General features: G+C 50.5%; 1 protein-coding gene across 1 annotated transcript in view; it reads right to left on the reverse strand.

Moving 5' to 3' along the window:
- Window positions 1–22,676, reverse strand: part of LOC113591534 (AT-rich interactive domain-containing protein 3B-like) — a 29,948-nt gene extending 7,272 nt beyond the window's left edge. Inside the window, exons 1-4 of the mRNA XM_027032066.2 lie at window positions 22,641–22,676; window positions 20,659–21,327; window positions 7,589–7,663; window positions 7,317–7,389 (exon numbers count right to left, since the gene is read on the reverse strand). Of these exons, the coding sequence (XP_026887867.2) occupies window positions 7,317–7,389; window positions 7,589–7,663; window positions 20,659–21,327; window positions 22,641–22,676 (853 nt within the window). The remainder of the gene's footprint in view (window positions 1–7,316; window positions 7,390–7,588; window positions 7,664–20,658; window positions 21,328–22,640) is intronic.
- Between the last annotated feature and the right edge of the window lie 872 nt (window positions 22,677–23,548).

Below are 23,548 nucleotides of genomic sequence, written 5' to 3' on the forward strand. Positions count from 1 at the left end.
AGACAATGAGAAAGAAATATAGTGACAGATTAGGAAAAGAAAAGAGAGAGAGAGAGAGCGCGAGGCATGGACTGCGCTGAGGCAGGTTCACAGCTGAAGGCGTGTACTGTGCATCAGACATCATGTGGCCTGAACGTTTACAGCCTGACATTCGTCAAACACTGCAACACATTTATAGGTGCAGCGGGGTAAGGCACTGGGAGCGGAGGCCAGAACGGCAGGCGGCGGGCATGCTGGGCAACGGCCTCGCTCTCTTCGGTCCACTTGTGTGGAACTACGAGAGGACGTTAAAAGGAAAGCAGGTAGAATGTCAGAGGTGCTGACCCCTGACCCGATTACAACAGGCTGCTGTGAAGCTTCTAGAATAATCCCAGAGATGGGGGGGGGGGGGCAGTGGGTGAGGGCACAGGGCACCAATACCGGTGCAGTGCATTAAATACCAAATGATTTCACACTGTGGCTGGCCATTCTTTAACTTCATCATTAGCGGGGGTCAGCGCTAGGCATCTGCTGGAGGTGTCCGCCAGGGTGAAGGGCAGAATAAATTTTTCATTGTGCGGTCACTGCAGCCAAAGTGGTGTGAGGTTTCACAGAAGTCCTGTGCCCCTCCCCCCCCTCCACGCTCCCAAAAAGAGGAAGAAAGAGCCGGAAGGAAGGAAGCCGGGGGGGGGGGGGGCGTTATGGTGAGCACGAGAAGCGCTGAGGTGAGAAACATTAACCGACACGCACACACTCGCACGAAGGTAAACGGCATGGCCTCCACACCTGTGAAGGTCAAGGGGCGTCAGTCAGGGTTTGTGCGCTGGTCCCAGTGCTGTCATCATTCAGGAGAGACCTCAGTACACCGGAGAAGAATCTGCTCCATAAAAAAAAAAAAAAAAAAAAGGACCTCCACCTCCCTCCAGCGCCTCCATTAACCAGCAAGGAGGCCCCCCTCTCAAACCATATAAAAACACTCCTTCTGTGTGCCCAAGTGTGAGAGCATGCTCTCAGTGCCAGGGTTGCAAGCAGACACGCGTCTGTCCTGGCCTCAGGCGCGCTGTACTTTTAAAGTAAACGTGATGAACAAACTCCCTCCCATGCCAGCAAGCGAGCTGTACATAAGGCAGCTGTCTGACCACGCGAGCGTGAACACTCGACACGCAAGACCACCCTGCGCCACGCCTCCCCCCAGAGCTTCCAACTTTAAGCAGAGAGCCCTTTTAAAAAATAACTTTGACACGAGTTCATTACTGCACCACCCCCAGTGACTCAGCCTTGCATTAAACACACAGGCTGACAGACACCTGCATCTGCCAAATTACATCACAAGGGATTTTTCTGAAAATATAAGTGGATGTAGCGTGACTTGCGCAGGCGTGTGAACACCAGCCACGGCTCCTCACCTGGCCCGCAGAGAAGCCTCACGAGCAACATGTGGAACCGTTTTAGTTGAGAAATTAAGTGAGTCAAGTGGGTGTGATGGGGTTGAATCTCGACCAGGTGGCGTTATCTGAATGTAGTCACAGGAACACACACACACACACACACACACACACACACAGTGTCACAGTCACACTTTTAGCAGACACACACTTGTGCGCAGGCACATGCAGAAAAACACTTTTCATTCAGTTTTATTGCAGTACATTGTAGAACTGGGCTGGGAAGTTTACAAAATTGCTCATTTTTTTGGATGATGTTTGCCACAAAACCCAAAAGCTTTAAGAGACAAACAAAAAAACCCTAAAGGAAATAAAACAGAAGGGGGTGGGGTGGTAACTTGAGCCGCTCGTCTCCCGTTCACAGTGATGGTCACCTGTACAGAGGAAGACGAGAGAGGACGAGGAGGAGGAGGAGGAGAGGGGGAGACCAGAGGATCAGAGGACAGGGAGGAGCAGAGAAGGCTCACAGGCGTGAAAAGTGAGGAGGCCTTTCTGAGCGTAACCGGAGTACTTTGGGCTCTCGGGGGAACTGGCTGGTCAGAGCTGATCGCAATCTAATCAACACCTCATCGAAACAGGAGGAGAGGAGGGGTGTGTGTGTGTGTGTGTGTGTGTGTGTGTGTGTGTGTGTGTGTGTGTGTGTGTGCGCACGGCACTGCTTAATCCTCTGACACGGCACACCAGATTAAGTGGAGGTGACGGGGAAGGCTGACCCTCCTGGGTCTACAGCGTGTGCAGTTATTCATGAAGGCTTTGAGGCTCATGTTGAAGGGAGATGTTGTGAGTGGTGGTGTGTGGCACTGTCGCGGTCCACCAGACACACACTTAACTGCCATTTCTCTAAAAAGACACGAGCCAATCTTTTCCTTAGTCACCGTGACGACTGACCACAGCGTGCTGTCAGAATGGGCCATTAGGGAGAACGTGTCCGACGCCCCACCCCCATCCCGACTGACTCTTGCTTAGAAATGTCTCTCCTTGGAAATCTCCACCCCCCCCCCCCACCCCTCCCCCAAACCTTCTAACAACTAACGAGTGCGATCGATACGTGGGCTCGCAGGCCTAGGAAGCCGCAGGGTTGGAGATCAGCAGCTCAATGGCGAGGGATCAGTCATTGAGCTTTGGCTCTTGGAGGCCACCTGAAGCCAGGGGAAAAACGTCCTGATCCTCAGCACCGGAAGCCAAGCTCAAGAAGCCTCCCCGAGCCCTCCAGTAGGTCCTGAACGCGCGTGTGCCGAGAGGAAAACTCACGTTCGTTCCTTATTGTGCAGTCAGGGTCACATTCAGACACCAGTTGGACCAAATCCTTTAATGCGCTCGACTGGATCTGTGGGTTTAGAACGCTCCTCGGCTAAACATGCTTGTGTTGAACAGAGACACACCTGTTTTAAGCTGGAAGAAGGATCTGATTGGATAACGTCGCTCTGGATAAGTGCATCTGTCAAACGTGAAAAGACAAGAATGATGGATTTTAAAAAGGAGATAAAAAAAATAAAATTAACAAATCAGGTTTGCCTGCTCGTCTGAACAGAGCCTGGATTGTCTTCACCGCGCTTTGGTCACTCGAGCACACCAGCATACCTCCCGTGGGCCGGCACAGAACCGGGGGTCATCTGTAAACTGTTTGTGTAAGCCGGGTGCCCCTGGGTCAGAGGGGGGAGAGTGAAGATTCCAACTCCCTCCACCCTCGAGCCCCCACCCATTCATTCTGCAGTGACAGAGCAAGAGGAGGAGGAGGAACACGTGAAATGCGGAGAGAGGAAGCGTGGGACGCCTTATGCCAAGTCTAAACCTTCCCAAGCAATCTTGCCCATTTCTTGTCAAGTTCTTTCATTTGTCTGGCCAGATTCAGATCCTCCCATGATGCGCTGCAGGCCCACCTTATTCGCTGGCTCCAAGACGACTCCCGTCGAGGGAAAATACGCCAGCGCCCAGATGCATAGTTCAGTGCTCAAAAATGACTCAGACATGTTGCCTTTCAACAAATCCAGAATCTTTATCAATTATTGTAACTTTATGTGCCCTTTTCACTGGGGAGGGTTAACGCAACTACTGCTGTGCTGTTTGGCCTCTGTCCGCTTTTTGGGAAGGAAACACTGAGCAGATCATGATGATAGAACACAACAAGCATTCTATGGCTGCGCTCGGTCAAAACCACATGCAAAACAAAATGTTTCAAAATCAGACAGCAGAGCGAGACACTCCTGTCGTCTGGGGTCCCCATGATTTCATGTGTGCGTGTGGCGTGTTAGGACCTCTTCTCTCCACGGCAGTAACGTCTCTCGTCTTTGATCCCTCCGCAGACACAAACACGTCACTCCAACAGCCCTTTGATTTCCGGAGCTTCAGCTCCAACCGTTCCACTCCGTTCCTGGAGAAGCCCTCTTCCCGAACAAAGGAAAGCCGTCGTCTCGTTGTCTGAAAGCTGGCAGCACCACCCCTCCCCCTCCACCCACCCCGGTCTCCATCTACATATCCCCTCCATCTCCACTCCATATGCTCTTTTCATCTCGCCCTCTCTGGTCTGGAGTTGCTCAGGACTGCTGCAGTAGATTAGGGAGGGTCCGGCGTTTTACAACCTCATTAATCACCATGAGGGATGGGAGGGGGGGGCCCCCTAATCCAACCCCTCCCCATCAGAGAGACCACACCCACCCCCCACACCCACTCAGAACTGCCCATTTGGGCACACTTGAATTACAAAAAAGGTCCAGTCCCGGAGACTCCTGCCAAGGTCTCGCACAGCGACCTGCCCAAATGCAGCCCGCGTCACCTGAGGTACGAGGGAGCCACGTGGCTCCTCAGTGTGCCAGCGTGGGCGCTTCGCTCCGTGGCGCTTGGAGAGCATGCTCCGGAGGCCGTGCGCGGGTGCTGGTGTGTACTACGTAGGCACCGTGCAGGGAGGAAGTGACCTCACTACAACTCCCACTGCACCAAACCACCAACAGTGCTACTTGGTTTTGTCTGTTCTCCACGTGTCTGTTCTCCACCCTCACCCCACCTATCTGCGTATTCTCCTTTTTTGCCACCAGACAGACAGACTCACACACACACACAGTCCCCTTCCACCCCCCCCCCCGACTCCTGATGTTTTAAACAGACGTCTCCCACTCGGGGGCCCTGTCTGTCAAAGTGACGAGGGAAGCATTCATCATCTCAACTGGACAGCACAGACAAGCCTCACATCTCACTGTCTTCTCCTGTCCACTGAAGAGAGAGAGAGAGAGAGAGAGAGAGAGAGAGAGAGAGAGAGAGAGAGAGAGAGAGAGAGCGAGCAAGAGAGCACACAAGAACACGTGCGTGCAAGAGAAAGCGTGCATTCCACTCCTATCTGGGAAAAAACAAACCAACTGCCACACCGTTTGCTTTACATCTATACTGGTCAGCTGGCTGTTCACACAGCTGGGAGGTGGGGGGTGGGAGAGGAGCAGTGGGGGGCTAGTTAGCCGGGAGGTAAGCTCAGGCCCAGGTTAAGCGCATGTCTACACAGGGGGCCCCATCTATGGCCCCAAAGAGACTGTTTAAGACAGCTGGTGAAATTCCACTGCCCTGATCTCACTCACTCACACTCTCTCTCACACACACACCCTTCCTTCCATTTATGCACTCAGGACAGAAGTGAGATTCTCTAACAACTTTCCTTCTTTTGGCCTCGTTTCCGAAAAGACAGAGACAGGACATTCCTAGACACCATGGGGCATTTCTCCCAACAGTGAGATGCCTTACATCCTCCAACACACACACCCACACACAGAGCAGGAAGCTGGCCAAGCAATTTGTTCACTGTGATTGAAGCCTGAGGGGAAAGAGAAAGACACAAACGAGAGAGAGAGAGAGAGAGAGAGAGAGAGAGAGAGAGAGAGAGATGAATTACAGAATGAAAGGAGAGCATGAAACAATAGAAGAGTGGTACCCTATATCAGGTAACATGAACGAAAGCACTAAACAATGAGGGTGGAAGAGAAGCAAGAGGAGGCATCAAAAGAGCGAGTAAGCGGGGATCGTTTAACGCTTTCGGGAAGAGCTCGGAGCAACAGCAAGATGCCTGAACTCTCCACACCGACAGCAGAGCAGCCTGCCGCACGCTCGCCCAGGACACGTGGCTCCGTGCAGCGGAGGGTGGGAACCTTCCAAGGAGAGGGAGACCGTGACGAGCCGGGAAGAGAAACGGATGCAGATCACTCAGTTAGCGTGCATCTCTTCACGCGCGAAAGCCGGCAAGGGTGAGCAAGGAACTGAACGTTTCTGGGTAAAAAGAAAATGATTTTAAAATGATAAAGGAAAGGGATATTAAAATAGCCAGTGCTCAACGCAGTCCACACCCACATGCACATTTATGGTGTTTAGCTGTCACTTTTATCCAAAGCCACTTGTAGTTAATGTCAGAACACAACTTGAGTAATTGAAGGTTAAGGGTCTTGCTCAGAGGACCAACGGTGGGAAGCAGTGGGGCTTGAACCAGCAACCTTCTGATTACTAATTCAGTACCTTAACTGCTGAGCTACCACTACCCACGGCCATACCCACTGCCCTCCAAAAACAAAACCATCAGCACCACTACCACCCCACCTGCTTTTCTCAAACTCATTTTTCTGTTACTCAATGCAGTGGAGGAGTGAGAGCACACACACACACACAATGTCCTTGCCTAACTTGTCACACTTCAAACACACCCCACCAGATACTCACCCTGGCCTGATGGCCAACTTCTACATCAACAAACTTACCAGCCCATGAGGGCAACACTCGGGTATCCACCTCCATCCATTAGCGTTAAGAATAGCTACCTGATGCTAATGTTGCCACTCCATAACACACCAGCTCATTCCAAACACTATTAGCACTTATACCACACAGAAGGGGATTGAGTTCGGATCACTGGCTTCCCTAAGGCTGCTACAAGCATCACACTACACTAGGGCTGCCCAGGTCAGACTAAACAACCCATTACAACGTCACTGCTATAAAACACTGACATGTGAGAAAGTACACAACGATGTCTCTGGTTAAAGCTTTCCCTGTATTATTCTGCCCAAGACCATACCTAAAAGTAATGTGGCATGTGAGATTCGACGCATTCAGCTCACACCAAACAGTCAAACCTGCTTTTCAGGTTTGTGCTCAGACATGTGTGGGAAATCACTGAAGTTTTAATACAAGCCATGAAAACAAAACAAAAACATGCACACTCACTGAACCTGTCCAGGATGGAGCTTCCAGAAAACCCACACACCCACCCACAGGTTCTGGCGATGTGTTAAACAGATGTCCACAGAGCAAAAGGAGGGGGTTTGGTTGTCCAAGCTGTGAGGAGGTGCAGGTGGGAGTGTCCACAGTAGGCTGCCTCTACCACACTGGAGGCAGCCCACCAAGGCAGCCCACGGGTTCAGCCCACTCCGGCTTCTGTGAAACCTGAGCAGCAACTTGGCCCTCTGCTGCCAAAACGCTTGCACATCATAGGCAGTGACATCAGAGAACATGAAGACTAACCTGAGACTAGCTCTCACTCCCTGTAGCACCAGGGCACTGATTTATAGGGAGTGATACTGTACCCTGACGTGTGCTCCACAGGGGAATAAAGCCGAGATAGAGAGATCGTGCAAGTGTTTTCATTGTGCAATACCATCTCCTGACTAGACACCAAATGGCCTGTGAAGGATTTCTGGGTCCACAAAGGGTGAGAAGTTCTGACATCAGCAGCTCAGGTCCCTGAAACTAAATAACAGCCACCAGCACGCATGCACACGCACACGCACACACACATACACACACCTGCACAGAGCCGGAGCTCAACAACGAACCAAGGCTAAAGAAATCGAAGCTCACCAGCGATTCAAAGCTCACCAGCTGTGGGCCATCAGTGGACAGAAGTGAGCGAAGTGTGTCCCTTACCTCTCTTCTGCATGAACGTGAAGAGATCATCCAGAAACTCTTTTCTGTTCGGGTCACTGTCCAACTCGTACAGCTAGAGCGTGAGACAGAAAGGACAGCTTACAATCAGATACAAGCATGCTGCATGTGTGGAAGGTCTAAGTCTCTGGGAAGATCTGAAAGATGGACGACCGATTACTAAACAGATGAGCGCGCGGCTCAGTTAAACCTCTGAGAAGCTCTAGTGAGCTTCAGGGGCCCGATGCTGGAGGGGTTTGAGGAGACCACCTCACCTTGGCGAAGTCTCTGGAGGCCTCTCCTCTTCCTCTGCTACCGTCCGACTCCTCAGTCCACACACCACTGCCATTCTGCAAAGAGGAGAGTGTCGTCATCATCATCGCCCTCATACATGAGTAAACACAATTCAGATGCACCTTCAGTTTAAAACAAACTTCATTTCCAGACTCAACCTTCAAAACGACCACAATCCATTCGAGCACATACACAGAACACTGGCGCATAAACACACGTGTTTCAGATCCACTCTCACAGGTGTCTTGTCCCAGGAAACGGTAAATAAAGCCGTCCAACCTCTTAACCCTCCCCCCGTTTTGACCTGGGCCATCTGCAGCCACCCCTACACACACACACATACACACACACACACAGAATCTCAACCTTAAGCAACTGCAGCCTAGAGAGTCCAAGTTCATGGACTGAGCTGTTGTGAAAGATCAGGGGTAGGTGGGGGGTGAGGGTCAAAAAGTGGTCCCCTTCCTTACACACACACACACACACACACACACACACACACACACACACACACACACACACACACACACACACTTTGAAGGGGCTCATAGCGGGTGGCCGCACAGGAGGCAAAGTAAAAGAAAATAAGGGCCGGAGGTGCGCGGAATGTTCCGGAGAGGAATTTCTGCCCAACAAAGCAGCAATAAAGTTTTGGGAACAAAAACCAAGCCTCCGCGTGTCAAGGCGGGAAGAGCCAGAGAGGAGGGTCTGCTTATGACGGAGTACAAAGGCTCTAGGACACCGATGAGGGGAAGTGAAACCCCACAAGCCTTAGACCGACTGGCACGGGTGGGATCATCTGACTGCTTAGTCATTCAGACAGTGTGAGCACTGGGAAGAATACCACATCCCCCTCCCCCCGAAACCATCCAAAAAACAAAAACAGTCAGTGTGCTCATATACGTTACGCAGTTCAGGAGTAAATGTAAACAGTTTAATCTGCGCCGAGGGACGTCTTGTTAAAAGATGTTTACATATGCATTGGCTGCACGCGTTTGGGTGTGTGGGGGTGTACCAATCAACCACCTGAAGTGCATTTTACCCAAGAGGCTATCTGCCCATACCCCAGGACCACATCCCATGCGTTTGGGCCAGAAAAGTCAGATTCTAATCATATCAGCAGTGGGTCCTTCTGTGCCGCGATCAGCCTTGCCAGCCTTGCCCTGCCCTCGATATCCTCCATGACGTCCCTATCATTTCTCTCCCGCTTATTTAACAGCCCGTTTGATGCTTCCTTCACTGCCTGGAGGCCCTAGCCTACCCTCCATAAACGCACCCACCCAGACTGCAGGAGAGCGGCCTGGCGCGGACAGGGTTAATCTTTAATCCCAGCCTGTGGTTGAAATGTACCACGTGCTCACCAGTCACATATCACCTGCTATAGCAAACGAGGGGGCGATGTGTGGACCACCCTATCAGCGCAGATAAGCACACACCGCACCGCGAAAGGGGGAGGTATGGATCGGTGGACTGTGATGAGAGAGAGAGAGAGAGAGAGAATATATATAAATCAGGGTTAACCAACAGATTCATTGGTCCCTATAGGTCATCCACATCAGATCAACATGCCTGCAACTCCTAAATTAAAATCAGAAAGTCACAGGATATAAAAGATCTTGTTAGATTGTATAGTAATTCATTTTCGAGGGGTCATATGGCTATGTGGAAATGAAAAATCCCTCATGCACGTGCACGCACACATACACACGCATCTTGCAAACGTGCAACACTGAGTTGTTTTTCTTCCACTTCACGAAGCCTGACTGTGGGAGGAGCCAGATGATGTCACATGTTGACTGGCAGGTCAATGACTTGCTGTTGTGGGAGAGCCGCACCAAAAGGGGCACAGCACGTGGCCAGCAGTGCGCAGGGCAAAGGTCACAGGTCACCATCAGGAGGTTCAGGACAGAACCACACTCCCTGCTTGATATTCTAGAAAGTCTGTTTACATTTACAGCATTTAGCTGACACTTTTATCCAAAGCGACTTACAATTATAACTGAGTACAGCTTGAGCAATTAAGGGTCGTGCTCAGGGGCCCAACAGTGGAAGCCTGGCAGTGGTGGGGCTTGAACTAGCAACCTTCTGATTACTAGTCAAGTACCTTAACCACTGAGCTCCCACTGCCCTGTGGCTCTGTCTGTCTGTCTCCTTCTCTCTCTGTATTCATTCCATTTTATTTTTCTAGTTCTTTATTGGCATGACCGGGTTTACATCGTTATCCGACTCCCTCAATCCCCGCCCCAGGAATCTCTCCAAACTGTGGCCCTGGAGGAAACAGTCCCTGCCCTCATCTACCAGACAGGAAGACCACACACTGGCCAACAGGACCCGTCTGATCCTCTGTGTGCGCGTGTGTGAGAGAGAGCTGGTAGACCAGCACTAGCTGAGCTTCCTCTCCCCAGGCTTTGGAGCTGCTGCTTTATTGGGACCATAAATCGCTCGAGCGCGAGAGACTCACTGGATTACAGTAAGTATGAAACAGCTCAGCGAGTTGCCTGCTGCTTCTCAGTGAGGCCTTTGTGTGAGCAGAGGACCATGGGTCACCTCTCTTTACATACAAGTTCCTGTGAACGGCACAGAGGGGAAATTTATTTTTATTTTTTTTTTTAAATCATCCTCCAGAACACACCAAGCCACATTTCCTCTCCAACCTGGAGGGGAAAAAACAAACAAACAAAGAAAAAAAAACAACCCCCCCCCCCCCCCCCCCACACACACACACACACACACACACACACACACACACACACAAAAAAAAACTGGGAACAGGTATAGGATTTGCATTACAAGCTACTGGGCAGATTCCCACATGCCACTTCAGAAAGGTTGCTAGTGCATATTACTGAACCCTGATGGCATGCACTTCAAGCCAAAACTCAATGTGTCGGGGCATTAATTCTCTCATTTTGACCTCTTCTCTGGGCCTTCAGGAAAGTAGAGAGTTGCTGTCATCTTCTGGTGACGCAGACGTTGTGTTGAGCGGGAACTCTGACGGGTGCAGTCAGGCAGCCTGGAACGGCCATGGTGCTTTTACACGAGTCATTCCCCGACACCCCAGACGTGAGCAGGCTCTTAACTCAGGTGGCCTCACTGCACTGCACTGGGTCAAAGCCTCTGGACCTTAGAGGGGGCAGGGCTTTGACTACCACGTCACAAGTAGGAGCGAAGAAGGCGGGCCTAACCAAGTACATATGGACACCTGCACAGGTTTGTGCAAAAGTAAGCGGGAAGCAGGACACTGCCTCATGCCGCTTACAGCTGGAAAAGTGTGTGTGTGTGTGTGTGAGAGAGAGAGAGAGATGACCACAGTAAAGTTCTTATTTTGCACTGAATGACTATTAGCCTTCTTTGCTGACAAAGCTAAATGGGCCCGACTCTCTTTTGCTCTCTCTCCCTTCCTCTCACTGTCTTCCTGTGTGTGGTTGTCCCCACAGGGTCAGTCCTGCCTCGAGCAGCAGTGTGTATAATGACTCGACAGCAGGAGCCTCCCGAACACTCCTGTCTACTCCACTCACCACCACCACCACCCGGTCACTGGCACTGCAGGCTAGACACACCACCTCGCGCGCACGCACCCCCTCCCACACACACCCCCCACCCAACCATTCGGCCAGCCGGTCCTGCCTTTGTCAATGCACAGACTCTTCCAGCACTTGGAACACCCTGTGCTTCCGAAGGCCAAAGTCAAATCCACCATAAGGAACCTTTGGGAATTATGGGTGCTTTTCACACATTAAGAAGAAGCATCTAAAAATAAAACTGCTTTTATTGTTTTTGTGATTTCTGTTCACACCCTTTTTTTACCATCTCATTCTGCTCTCTCACACACACACATCTTTCAAATGGGGCTTTAATAACACCATTCAGCAATGACAGGAATAGAGGGCTTAAAAACACCCAGTGAGAGAGAGAGAGAGAGAGAGAGAGAGAGAGAGAGAAAATATAATAGCCTTGGGATTGTGCCCCAATCCTCTCCCTTGCTGCGCTAATCTTTTTCTGTAAAATTACTACCCGTCAGACAGCGGACTCCTCGGGGAGTCTGTCAGGAGTGCGCACGCGAGCACGCACGCACGCACGCACAGGTTGTGGTAACGTAATCGGGCGAGGGGTTATTTCTGGGCCACGAGGGCCAAACGGCCAGAGCTGAGCAGGCTCCTGGAACGCAGCCAGGCTCCGTCAAACGTGACGACCGGCTACCGCGGGGCAGAACCCCACAGGACAGTTTATTAAACGCATGCATGACCATGACTGCTCAGTCTCCAGAGTTAATATCAGGTTATGTGCTTCTTTTAAACACAATACTACACTAAACTATATGGTCTGTACATATAAATGCATGAGAATAATCTGAAATCCAGTAGAAATGATAAAAACAGGAGAGAGAGAGAGAGAGAGAGAAAAAACGGCCCCTGCCCCAGGGCTGTAGCGGGCCAGACTGCCCCTGCCCCAGGTCTCCTCTGCTCCGCCTGGCGCTCACAGCGGGGGTTGTAGTCTTTAGTGCAGGTCAGATTACTGGGGTTTTATGCCCTAATTGGGTTCCCCATGGAAGAGTTTATAGAGTGACAGAGGACGGGGGGCCAAGACCCTTTATCCCGTAACTGGTACCAAGGGCCTCATGGTGAGCCTGGTCAAAAAAAAAAAAAAAAAAAAACAAAACAAAACAAAAAAAAAAAAACGCGAGAGAACGCAAGAGCCCGAGAATGGTGTGTGTGTGTGTGTGTGTGTATTGGGGGGGGGGGGGGGGCGCTTTCAAACAGGGGTTGTACAGACTTGCATGCAGCTTCTTGCTGTAGTGATTCACACCCCACGACCTCCCGGCTACATTTCAGCTGGACAGATATTGAGAGAACAAGAGTCAGGCTGTGAGGAAAACGAAGGGAAGAGAGAAGGAGAGAAAGCCAGTAACCAGTAGGGGGGGGGGGGGGGCAGTTGTTGAGCTCTCTCAAACAGCTCCAACAAGAGCCAGATAAACACAACCAGGCCAAATAAACTCGCCACATTTGCTCAGTTCTAACCTCTTTCACCAAGATTCCACATTCCATAGCCCTTCCCCCACTCACCCGAGCACTCTCTCTCACTCACTCCTCACACAAACACACAAACTCCGACCCCCGACCGCCGACCCCCGACCCCTAGCCTGGTGGCCTAACAGCAGTAACTCCGGAGCAGGGAGAGGGAGCCTTCTACCCAAAGCTCCCCGGGCCACAGCGCGGGACCCTGACTCACTCCATGGGCATGGGGCCGCGGGGATACACATTCATCCAGGCCCTGAAAGCGTGTTTGGGGTTTTGGCCCTGCCAGGCAGACCACCAAGTCTGTTACAGCAGAAAAGTCAAATGCTTTAAGTAAGCAAGATACAAAGAGAAAATTCTCAGCCATCTATAGAATAATCAAGAGGTTCGATTCCGATACGATTCGAGCGTCGAAATTATTTATTTATTATATTATTACATTTTCTATTTAACATTTTCACCTCAGGTCTGTGGCTTCTTTGATGAAAACCAACTTAAAAGTACCCCCACTGTTACGATGAGAAAAAAAAAAAAACCAAAACCCCAAAACATAGGCCAAGGCAGTAAATGTGAGCAGTGCACATGTGGACGTGCACGTGAGCCTCCGTATAGAGTTCTACTTTTATACTACAGCCACAGGAGTAGCGGACAGGAACAGGACAGTGTGCTTATGTAACCATTTTCAGCATATACATACATGACCATAAATGCCACACTGTGTACTATATATACAATTTGTAAAATATGTAAACACTGCAGGGTAGTGCACAGCATTCCCAAAGAGGAAAACCTTGTGCACTACAGGACGTTCCGACGGACAGGGGTCCTTCAGAGCGGTCCAAAAGAAAAGAGGAGAAAGGGGTTAACCAGTTTTACTATCCCTTCTCACTCACACACACACACAGGAAAAAAACGATGCTTCATTAAAACGCTTCACAAACAAACCCTACCATTTCATGTCGTTAATCAGTCTGAAAGTCAAAGCACACCATTCAACACACCACAGCTTTGACTCTCAATGCAGCCCCGCATCTTACACTACGCGCACAAAGTACAACAGGACATTTCTTTGAGCAGTCTTCAAGAAGACGTTCTCAGATCTAAAAATCTATGATGTACCTGAGGTTGCAAAATAAAATAAAAATCATTACATTTAAAAACAGATATTATGACACTGTAGTTATTTAGGAGACTGCTACAGATGTCGAAATCTGGATATTGAAGCTATTTTTTCGCTGCTGTGGAGAACAGTGTCTGCTAAACGCAAACGGAAACCTTCATCAATATTAGCATTAGAACTGATGGCACTGACCCATCTTGGGAGCCCAGCATCTGTTTGTCAAGGGCTAAGGTACATTACACCTCTTCCTGGAAGAGGGCCTCCTCTTCACAAAGGGGTATACATTGTGTGTGTCTCTCAGCTATCTAAAGAAAAAAAGAAAAACAAAACCACCACACCCAAACCCAGCACTGAGGAAAAACCAGACATACTGAAGTCTCTAAACATTACCACTAAAACTTACTCCAAAGGCCAAGCAGCAAAGTTCCTCGGTAGGAGACAAAATTCACCACCGATTTACCAGAGGCTACTGACTGAGAAGATTCTGGAGACCGGCAGCACAGGTGGGCCTACTATACCCACGCTGAAACGCTCCAGAGCGAGGAAAGAATCTATCGACAAACTCAACCACTGAAAAGGGCTGTACGTTTGATGTTAACAGAAATTCAAAAATGTTTCTGTGTGAAGAATGCAGTGCCTCTGGACACCGCTGTGACCAAACGCAGTGAAATTTCTGTTCAGAACAAACAGATTCAAACAGCCCCCCAAACATACACCCACAGACATTCACACACCTGTGCATGCTAGTGCGTGGGTAGATGCCACCTCCCCCGCATCCCCAAACCGCACACACGCACGCACGTTAAACCAGCAGTTCCTGTCTTCTAACTTTATTAAAGTGTTGTTGAAAAGGGAGCACATTTTTGCGATCATTTCAGCACAGGACAACCTTTTCCTCCTCCCAGTCCCACTCGGACTGTGTCCCAGTGCCACCAGTGCCAAATGAGCCATCCCTCTTCAGCCAGGCACAAGCACAGTGTCCCGGGCACACTGGCTCAACGCAGTTCTGATGAGCCGAGACACCGCTGAAACAGGAATGTTTTTTGTTTGTTTGTTTGTTTTTTTTACTATGAACTGTGCATTGGGTGACATCACTCCACAAGCATTTCACTTTTGTGTTTGGTGAAAAATGCGTCATTCCGCTCAACATCGATATGACCAGCCCCCCCCACACACACACACACACACACACACACACACACACACACACACACATCGCTGCGCTCCCACTCTGAGTCAGCAGCTTCGTTTCCATGGGAGCTCTTGGCACACTCAGCAAGGCTGGCAGCACGACAGGGTCGATGTCACACGAAGCCAATGGAATGAAACATTTCCTTCTTTCGTCTGCTCAGTAGCTGGTGGCCCCGGGCCAAACCAGGCTGCCGAGGCCCCCACCCACCAACCCACCCGCACCGCAGGCAAGCCTGTAGTGCTTCCAGAAAAGCAGCCACTGGACTGGAGGCCTGCCAATGTGGCGCACGAGACATGCAGGCCTACTCTGAGCCATCCCGGGGGAGGTGTCTCGGGGTCAGAGAGAGAGCACGAGAGAGAGAGAGAATGAAACGTATGAAATCCAGGGAAGTTGAGAAGACATGGGACAGGTGGGCGAGAGGGGTATACCACATCCAGCAATCAGCGTCACCCTACCTCCGGATCACACACAGCAGGGGGGTAGCCGGGCCACGCTAGACTACCAGCGCCGCCGGCGAGCCAGGGGCCGGTTCGGTCCAACCGGGGGCAGCCCGAGCTTCACACGAACGGAACACGCACATGGTGAGGTGCGGGCCAGCACGGACGTGGGATCATTGACATTCTTCAAAAGGAAGTCCATTTGTCAGGGTTCTTTTTGCCAGAGCATCTCCCAGAGAGATTAAATGAGCAGGTGAAACCAGTATGGTACTTTTTAATATAGATTTGAATGATGCGATGTGAGCAATAAGAACTGCGCTTTGAGTATCTGAAAGTGGCACCAGCGTTGAAGGACTGGGTAGTGCACGTGTGCCAAATGACCACGTTCGCCCTGGTAACAAGCGCGTGGACCATTCCATTCCATTCCATGGGGTCCTTGCTCTCTCTGCAAGCCCCCCGCGCCCAAATGTATCGGACAGCTTGAATGAACAGCTGGGACTGGGATATAGCGAAAGATTCCCTCTTCTCGTAAAGCGCGAGACTCAGGAGAAGTATGCAGCCACATGGTAGCAGGACACTATTTAAAACGCAGCAGAGGAGGAGTGTGGGAGAGTTTAAAAAACAACACCAACAACAACAACAACAACAACTTTTGAGATCTCTAAGCATTCAGGTATTTTATTTGCATGGCAACGGCATGACAACTGATGGAGGCGTTGCAACAGCACATACCTGTGCTCCGCAGTTAACCATCCCATCATTCACCACACTCAATTGCTCCCATTTCAAGAAGCAACGTAACCGAGTCAGACTGAAAACGCCAGCTAGCTCCCTGCCCGTCAGCCGATCCGACTGGCGAGGAATGCTGGTTGAGGACCACATGTTTACTAGCTGATGTAAACATGGGCGCAAGCTTATTTTCTGACTAGAGAAAATGAATACATTACATGTGTTGGACTTTTCTACATGGAGTGGAGATATCGGACACATATGGCTAACCAGACATCCACATGCTAACGGCTACTCAGTGTTACGGAAGCAAGCAGACTGGACGTGTGTTGTTACGGCAACAGCCTGAACCTGGAATCCCAGAATTATAGAAGCTGGCTGGCAATTGTGCAGAGCCACACAGACACTGAGCGCTCTGCTGTTTGAAGAGTTAACTCTTTAATTCTGGCATGCTTGCCTTGGGTGGGGCAGGGCAGTGTTGAAACACAGCAATACTCCTCAGTTCTAACCCCCACCGAGTTCACACCGCCCTCCCAACGCCCCTCCCCCCTCTGCCATCATCTTCCTGCATTCAATACCTCTATTTCTGGCTGTGAGGAATCTCCAGCAAGTGAATGTCAGGGGCAGAATTGGACAGGCTGCAGGCCAATACCGTGTCTATAAGAGACAAGCACGCAGTGCAGGTATTACCACCATACATACAAACAACTGTAAAAAGCACGCGCACAGCAAGCACGCACTTGGATAATCTTCACAGATCAGTGAACCCCTCTCTCTCTCCAAGCCTGGGACTGCACGTGGGTGTGTGCTTCTAAACATCGCTTTTCTAGAAACATCTGAGAGCGATGCGCTCGGTGGGTGGGCCCCGCAGAACAAGGGCGCCAAGCTGGTCTCGGAGACGAAGGCTCCGCCCCCGCTATGGAGGCGGGTAGGCGTTGCGAAGCAGTGGAGTGAGGCACGTGCTAATGATGCGTCTGCCTCCAAAACCAAAAACTGTTACTTGCAGTGCACAGGTGCTGCTGGACGACCTCCGAAAGGCTCGGCCTAAGAAAATAAAATGATCCCGTAATCCTGACTGGCTGCGGGAAAACTAAAGGGCCAGTGCAACGTGATGTCAAAGCTGCATAAGCTAACCCCAACACTAAAATAACCCCTCACCACCAAAAACCAAGCCTAACCCTGAAATAACCAGCAAAAAGCAACCCTAAAATAACCTGTCAGTACCAAAAACTGGAACCAGCTGGTACATCATCGTACCAAAACCCCTTAATAAAAATACTGAATGCTGAAATTTTATACTGGAAAAAAGAGAGAAACATCAACGCTCAATGCTGAGTTAGCAGTAGTTCAGAGTGCCTTCACATGCTGTCTCATGTTCTGAATCAGCTGCACCCTTCCAGTTCATTCATGCAGAGGTCAGGCCTCTGGTAGGTGTCTGCAAAGGATGCCTCTGCACCGGTGCACGGATGACAGACGTAGCTTGTCGTGTGGGGTGGGGTGGGGTGCCGAGGAGCACGCCCGACTGGAAAAACGACGTGTGGCGCGGCTGCATCTCGGCGCGAGCGCTCGGCATTGGAGGCATCGCAACTAGGTCAGAAGACACACCTGCGACACACTCGAACAGGAACACCTACTCTGTGGAAACCGCAAGGGCTGTCGCGACCTCAGCCATTTCTGGTTCACACATCTACAGTCTACCTTGCAGATTAAAACACCCTGTTCTGGCAGCCGGGGTGTCTCGGGATGGGGGCGGGGCCTCATCATTTGCAGTCTTTTTCCTGCTCCCTGCTCCATCCATCATTGATGAGGGACAAATGAGGCCAATTGTCCTCTCTTGCGCAAGCCCCATCGATTTCCTCACTTGCACCACGAGCCCCCAGCCCCCGTTACCGCAGAGATGGCTAAATTATGCAACAAACTGGCCTTCGCATCTCTTTGCAGGGAAGCATGTGGAGGAGGGTCGTCAGGGGCTGACGTAAGGCTGATACTGGGATAAAACCATAGATACGCAGGGCAGCTGGGGGCATTTCTTTAGGCACTCAGGTAGGGCTGACTGAGCTTGGATTATTATATGTTCCTAATATCCATATTTACTACAACAACACAGCAGAGGGAAAAAAATACATCCAACATGACATTCTATTCTTGTCGTTCTAGATTATTTGTAAATAACTATCTTTAGTTAAATTTGAGCAAGAAATAAATCTTTTGAGATTTTATTATGGAACAGGACATTTATGTTCCCATATGAAATTCCCATGCATTTTTCATACAGTGAAAAATCCACTCCAGGCACACTGAGAAAGGTGTGTGACCAAACACCGGGGCACAGGTATAGCGATCAAGGGCTGGAGAATAATAAAATCATAAAACAAGATCGATTCAAGACCAGAAGTGGACAAACGTTAATCGCTACTATAAATCTAATTCCATCATTCTAAACTTTGCGTTGGACACATGCACACAAACATATGGTGCAGTTAGTGTGTCTCATACACCACCCCCTTCCTCCATGATTAAAAACCTATTAATCAGCGTGGGATTAGAGAGAATGGTAGCACTAGCTCCAGCAGGCGGGGGGACCGCAGAGGACCCTGGGGACAGGAGACAGGGGGTCATCGGGGTCAGTTGGCTGCCCCATTGCGCCTTGCCATGGGAAAAGCTTGTACTGCTCCCCATACTGCTGGGTGAGACCCCCCCCCCACCCCAACAGCTGGGTGACCAGGGCACACTCTGCTTTTGTCCCTCCTGCTTGTTCGACCATTATGTACTCCTGTGGTCAGACAAGGGGCGAGGTCACAGGACATAAATCAATACCTCAAACGACAGCCTCCAATTCATGGTGCACATGCACAGACTTCAACCAAAAACTCTATGACGGACATTATCCCACGAGAATCTTGTGACAGTTAGCATAAAGTAGTTAGCTGTATTAAAAGTTAGCATTAACAAACTAATGCTAACAGTGCCCTAGAATTGGCTTCCCCCGGAGGTCAGTGCCCTAGCTGGCGAGTTCCCCCGGAGGTTAGGCCCATTAGCGTTGGGGGGGGGGGGGGTGAGGTGGGGGGGAACTCACGCCTTCAACTGCCACTTTTATACAAACGTTCACTTCAGAACGGAATCTGTGGCATCTGGGGGCCTCACGGAGACCGCCATGTAGTCAATACCATATAAAACACAGAGAGAGAGAGAAAGAGAGAAGAGACAGAAATGGGGGATGGGGAGAGAGAGAAATGAGTGAGAAAGAGGCAGGGGGGCAGTGCTGAGGATCATTAACCGGCGACGTGTGATATAACAGCCAGCCATTAAACAGACAGAGAGAGAAAACCACCCCAAAACCATCTAAACTGTTTCTGATTGTACAACAGAGCTGCTGCAACCCTGTGAGCCAGAGATGCCTGGCGACAGGGACCTTGCTGGCCACACCTTTACCAACACGAGACTGAGCACCGGATCCTACTGCCAGACAGAAGCGAAAAGCTTTATCTTCTGACAAAGTTCCACCTGGTTATTTGTCACGAAGCTGCTGCTGTTTTCCCTGGGAAATATTTTTTAAAGTGTGCCTCATTTTGTGGTAGTGTCACTAGATCATTTAGGGATTGATTCAGTTATTTGAACCAGCCTGGCAACTTCTCCGACATCATGCCTGGTGCACGCTGGGAAGGATGCCCCAAGACGGACTGGCCTCACCCACTGTTTTTAAGAACTAATTCCGCCCTGATCCTTCAGGTGCACAGCCCTGTCCATGATGTCACCATGGCGATGCGGCTGCAGCCGTCAGATTTCCAGGCTCGTGGAGGTGAGCCCTCTAGGCCCCGGGCTCGGCTCTGGGCACCATTCACTCGCTTGTTTGTAGACTAGAATTTAGTTTGTTTAAAACGGACACTGAACTCTGGGCCAGGCTGCCAACTACGACGCACAGACATGTGCACACACACACAAAACCACAGACATACACGCAGACACATGCATACATGCACAGTACTGCATGCTCACCCCATAACTGTCACAACTAGCCCAAAATCTCTTTAGACTTTGGAGGGTAGCCAAGTACAACTAAACCTCTACGAAGAGCAAAGGAAACAGAGAGAGAGAGAGAGAGAGAGAGAGAGAGAGAGAGAGAGAGAGAGAGAGAGAGAGAGAGAGAGCGAGAGAGAGAGAGAGAGAGAGAGAGCGAGAGAGAGAGAGAAAGCGAAAGAGTGATGTCGAGCTTTGGCCTCTTGCCAGGACACACTTCCAGGTTTTGGTGACTGACAGCAGAATGGCTATGGAAACAGCTTAGCATGACTCAGACTCTCTGCTCGGACTCACACACACTCGAGTTTCAAAACACACGGGTACAGAGTTATACCCCAGTCGAGACAGGAGGGCAGGTGACATGCTAAAAAACGCTGTCAGCCCACCTGGGGTCACGAATTACATCAGAGGTAAAACCATTATTTCTATATAAAAAAAAAAAGCACTTCTTTAAACATGACTTAAAACATGACTTAAATCGTGTCCCAACAGCCTGCCCTTCTAATCAAGGTGTGGGGAGGATGGAGTTTCCTTCCCTTACCTGTTTGAAGTGTTCCTCAAAGCTCCAGTCAGCCTGACCGTTAGGGGAGGTGGCAGAGGGCGGCCCCGCCGGAGAGAGGCCGTCCTCGGGCTCCTGTTTGACCCTGACAGGGGGCGACGGCTCCCTCCGCGGCCCAGGCACTGCGCTCCCGGTGTAACTCCCAAACGTTGGCCCCTGCGACCTCGCCGCGCCCTGCTGCAGAGCCAGGGTCTGCTTCCTCAGAAACTCCAAGCCGCTCACCGGCCCTTCCTCTTCCTCCTCTTCCTCATCCTCCTCTTCTTCTTCATCCTCGCTGCCTCCGTCCCCCTCCATCATCTCCTCGGCGCCTTCGTCGTCGTCATCCTCGTCATCGTCACCTGAGTCCCGCCCGCCGTGGCCCCTGTCGTCCTGCTGCTTGGCGCCACGCTCGGCCCCGGGGGCTGGACCTGCGTCCCCGAGCCTCTGCGCCTTGCCAGCCGTACTGGCCGCGGACACCCTGGCGGCAGCCAGGATGGCCTGCTGGGCAGCGACCTGCTGCGCGTACATGAGGTGAGCCTCCCGCAAACGCCGCTCCTTCCGCTCCGTGTCCAGGCGCGCCTGCTGCTGCCTCTGCAGTTGCTCCATCACGGCCTCAAGCTTCACCCCCGCCGGACCCCCCTGGGGGTAAGCACCACCCCCCAAACTGCCCTCCTGAGAGCAAGCGAGTGAGAGAGAGGAAACAACAAAGACATCAATGACCTGCCATAAAAGCACAAGTCAAATTACGTCTTGGAAGCTGAGCTTCTTAATGCAGATGGGTGCAATTACACAGGACAGCTTCCATAGGTCGCGTTTGAGCTGGTGAATGTTAAAAGGGACACTTCTGAATGAGTGTATTTGAGCCCTTGCTTTAAGTCAGGAGACAACAACATTACGGTCTTCTCACAAGAATATTTAATACAGCAATTAAAACGGCTCGAGCGTAGTATCCGAGAGACCCGTTTTTCATAACACACCTTTCCCAACGACAGACAAGCGTTCTTTATTGACAAAGCCTACCGACACACCAAATACACGAACCCCAGCGCCAGAAGATCTGAGCTCAATATATCCGTGTCTTTGCCGAGTGCCGTGAAGCAGTCTTACAGCTTATCTGATCTAATGCGCGAGACAGAGCAGGGCCGACCGACCAGCTTTTCCGTTCGCTAAGGCGTGGGCCTAATCATGTGGCAAACCTTCCACAGACTGGGGGCAATAAATTATATGACCACCTTTTATCGCAGAACAACTTAAACATGCATTTGGTGCAAATTTTAGAAACTAAGCAGAGTTCATACACTAAAGCAAACGCGAGATCGAGAAACGCTTTCCGAAGCCTAAAAACCATCTGACAGCTCTCGAGGCCACGAGCCTTGAACTGGACATGGGGCCCCGCGCGCCGGAGGCCAGTTGAGTTATGACAGTTTTAAAAGCCTATTTAGAAATGTGTATGATTCCAAAATCACGTAACATCGGTAACGTTGTTTTGTTTAAAAGCTCGGGTCCGATCAAAGGAAGGTCTCCTGTCTCGCCCTTAATCAAAGCAACATGCGTTACGTTGAGTGAATGCATATGGCGGGGCGCCAGGCGCGCGCGTATGAATGACCACAAACAGCTCAATGATGTGCGCAACTGCCACAGAATACATTTAGTCCGTAAACCTGGACAACATGGAAGACAGACATACAAAAAAATTACTTTCAGATAGCCATCCCGGTCGATTGGCTGTTTTTTTTTTAGCTCGTAGTAACGCGGTGTTCAGTTTTAAAAGGACAGAACAATAATATCGTGAACCACGCGCCACCGAGTGCAGTCTACAAGTTCTCGCCAGAGTAGGAACATTTTCGCAAATCTCTGAATGAAGTCCGATGTGGTCTCATTCGGAGACACCGGGGATAGAGTTTTAAAAACCGCGTGCACATGAGGGAGTTAAAAATCACTCGTGCCGGGCACGGTGCCAGAGCTTGTCGCGGTAGGCGACTCACCATTTGTGCCTTTCCGCTGCCGGAGTTGTCCACCATCCCCTCTTCCTCGGTTTATCCTTTCCCTCCCTTCTCGAGCGCTCTCTCACTTGCCAACAACGCGTCGGAAAAGCGTGCATACAATTAACGTCTTCCGTTACAAAATCCTAACCAACTATATTCGGACGCCAAAATCGGCTTTCGTGACGTTGATTTGTGTTTAAAAGGGGGGGGGGGGGGGAAGAAAACGAAAAGAGCCCGATCACATATCTTATACGGCTCGCGTTCAGGTTACGACTCCTTTTCACTCGATTTTAGTTCTTCCCCTTGCATTGCACCCCCCCGGCCGCAGCGCACATCATCAATAGGACCCGCCCAGTGATAGCAACAAGTTCCAGAGTTCCTGCGCTGGATTAATTTGGTGAATAGTTACAAAACGCATGACCCCGCGAACGGCGTGGTTACGGCTATTACTGCTTATCTAAGCATATGAGCAGCGTACTCGACATGTTCCAGCTTTTATTAGTCTCACTATGATCAGGGCTGTATTGTCATTTCTGCAACAGGCACAAACGCCAGCTGAGGCATTATGGAACTAAGCGTGCCGTGTGATGTCAAGCGCCATCAACAAAATTAATAATTTTGCATTTGTTTCACGAAGAGCAGAAATACTTTCAGAAAGTAGGTTTGAACATGTCATATTCACGTGTGGAAAGGGAGCGAACCCTAAGCACCTTGAACAGGTATGGATAGGTTTGCTTGCGGGCTTCTAGCAATTCGTGTAGCTCAAGTTCACCACCTAGTTGTAATACATGGAAGGTGCAGGATAACACTCAACCTAAACGTGGCAAACTTGACGAGACGAATCTAAAAGTTTTAATGCGCAAATTTAAAACGAAGGTAATAATCGCATATCTTACTTGTTCGACTTT

The sequence above is a fragment of the Electrophorus electricus genome, chromosome 4 (genome assembly GCF_013358815.1).
Source record: "Electrophorus electricus isolate fEleEle1 chromosome 4, fEleEle1.pri, whole genome shotgun sequence".
In the NCBI taxonomy this organism is placed as follows: Eukaryota; Metazoa; Chordata; class Actinopteri; order Gymnotiformes; family Gymnotidae; genus Electrophorus; species Electrophorus electricus.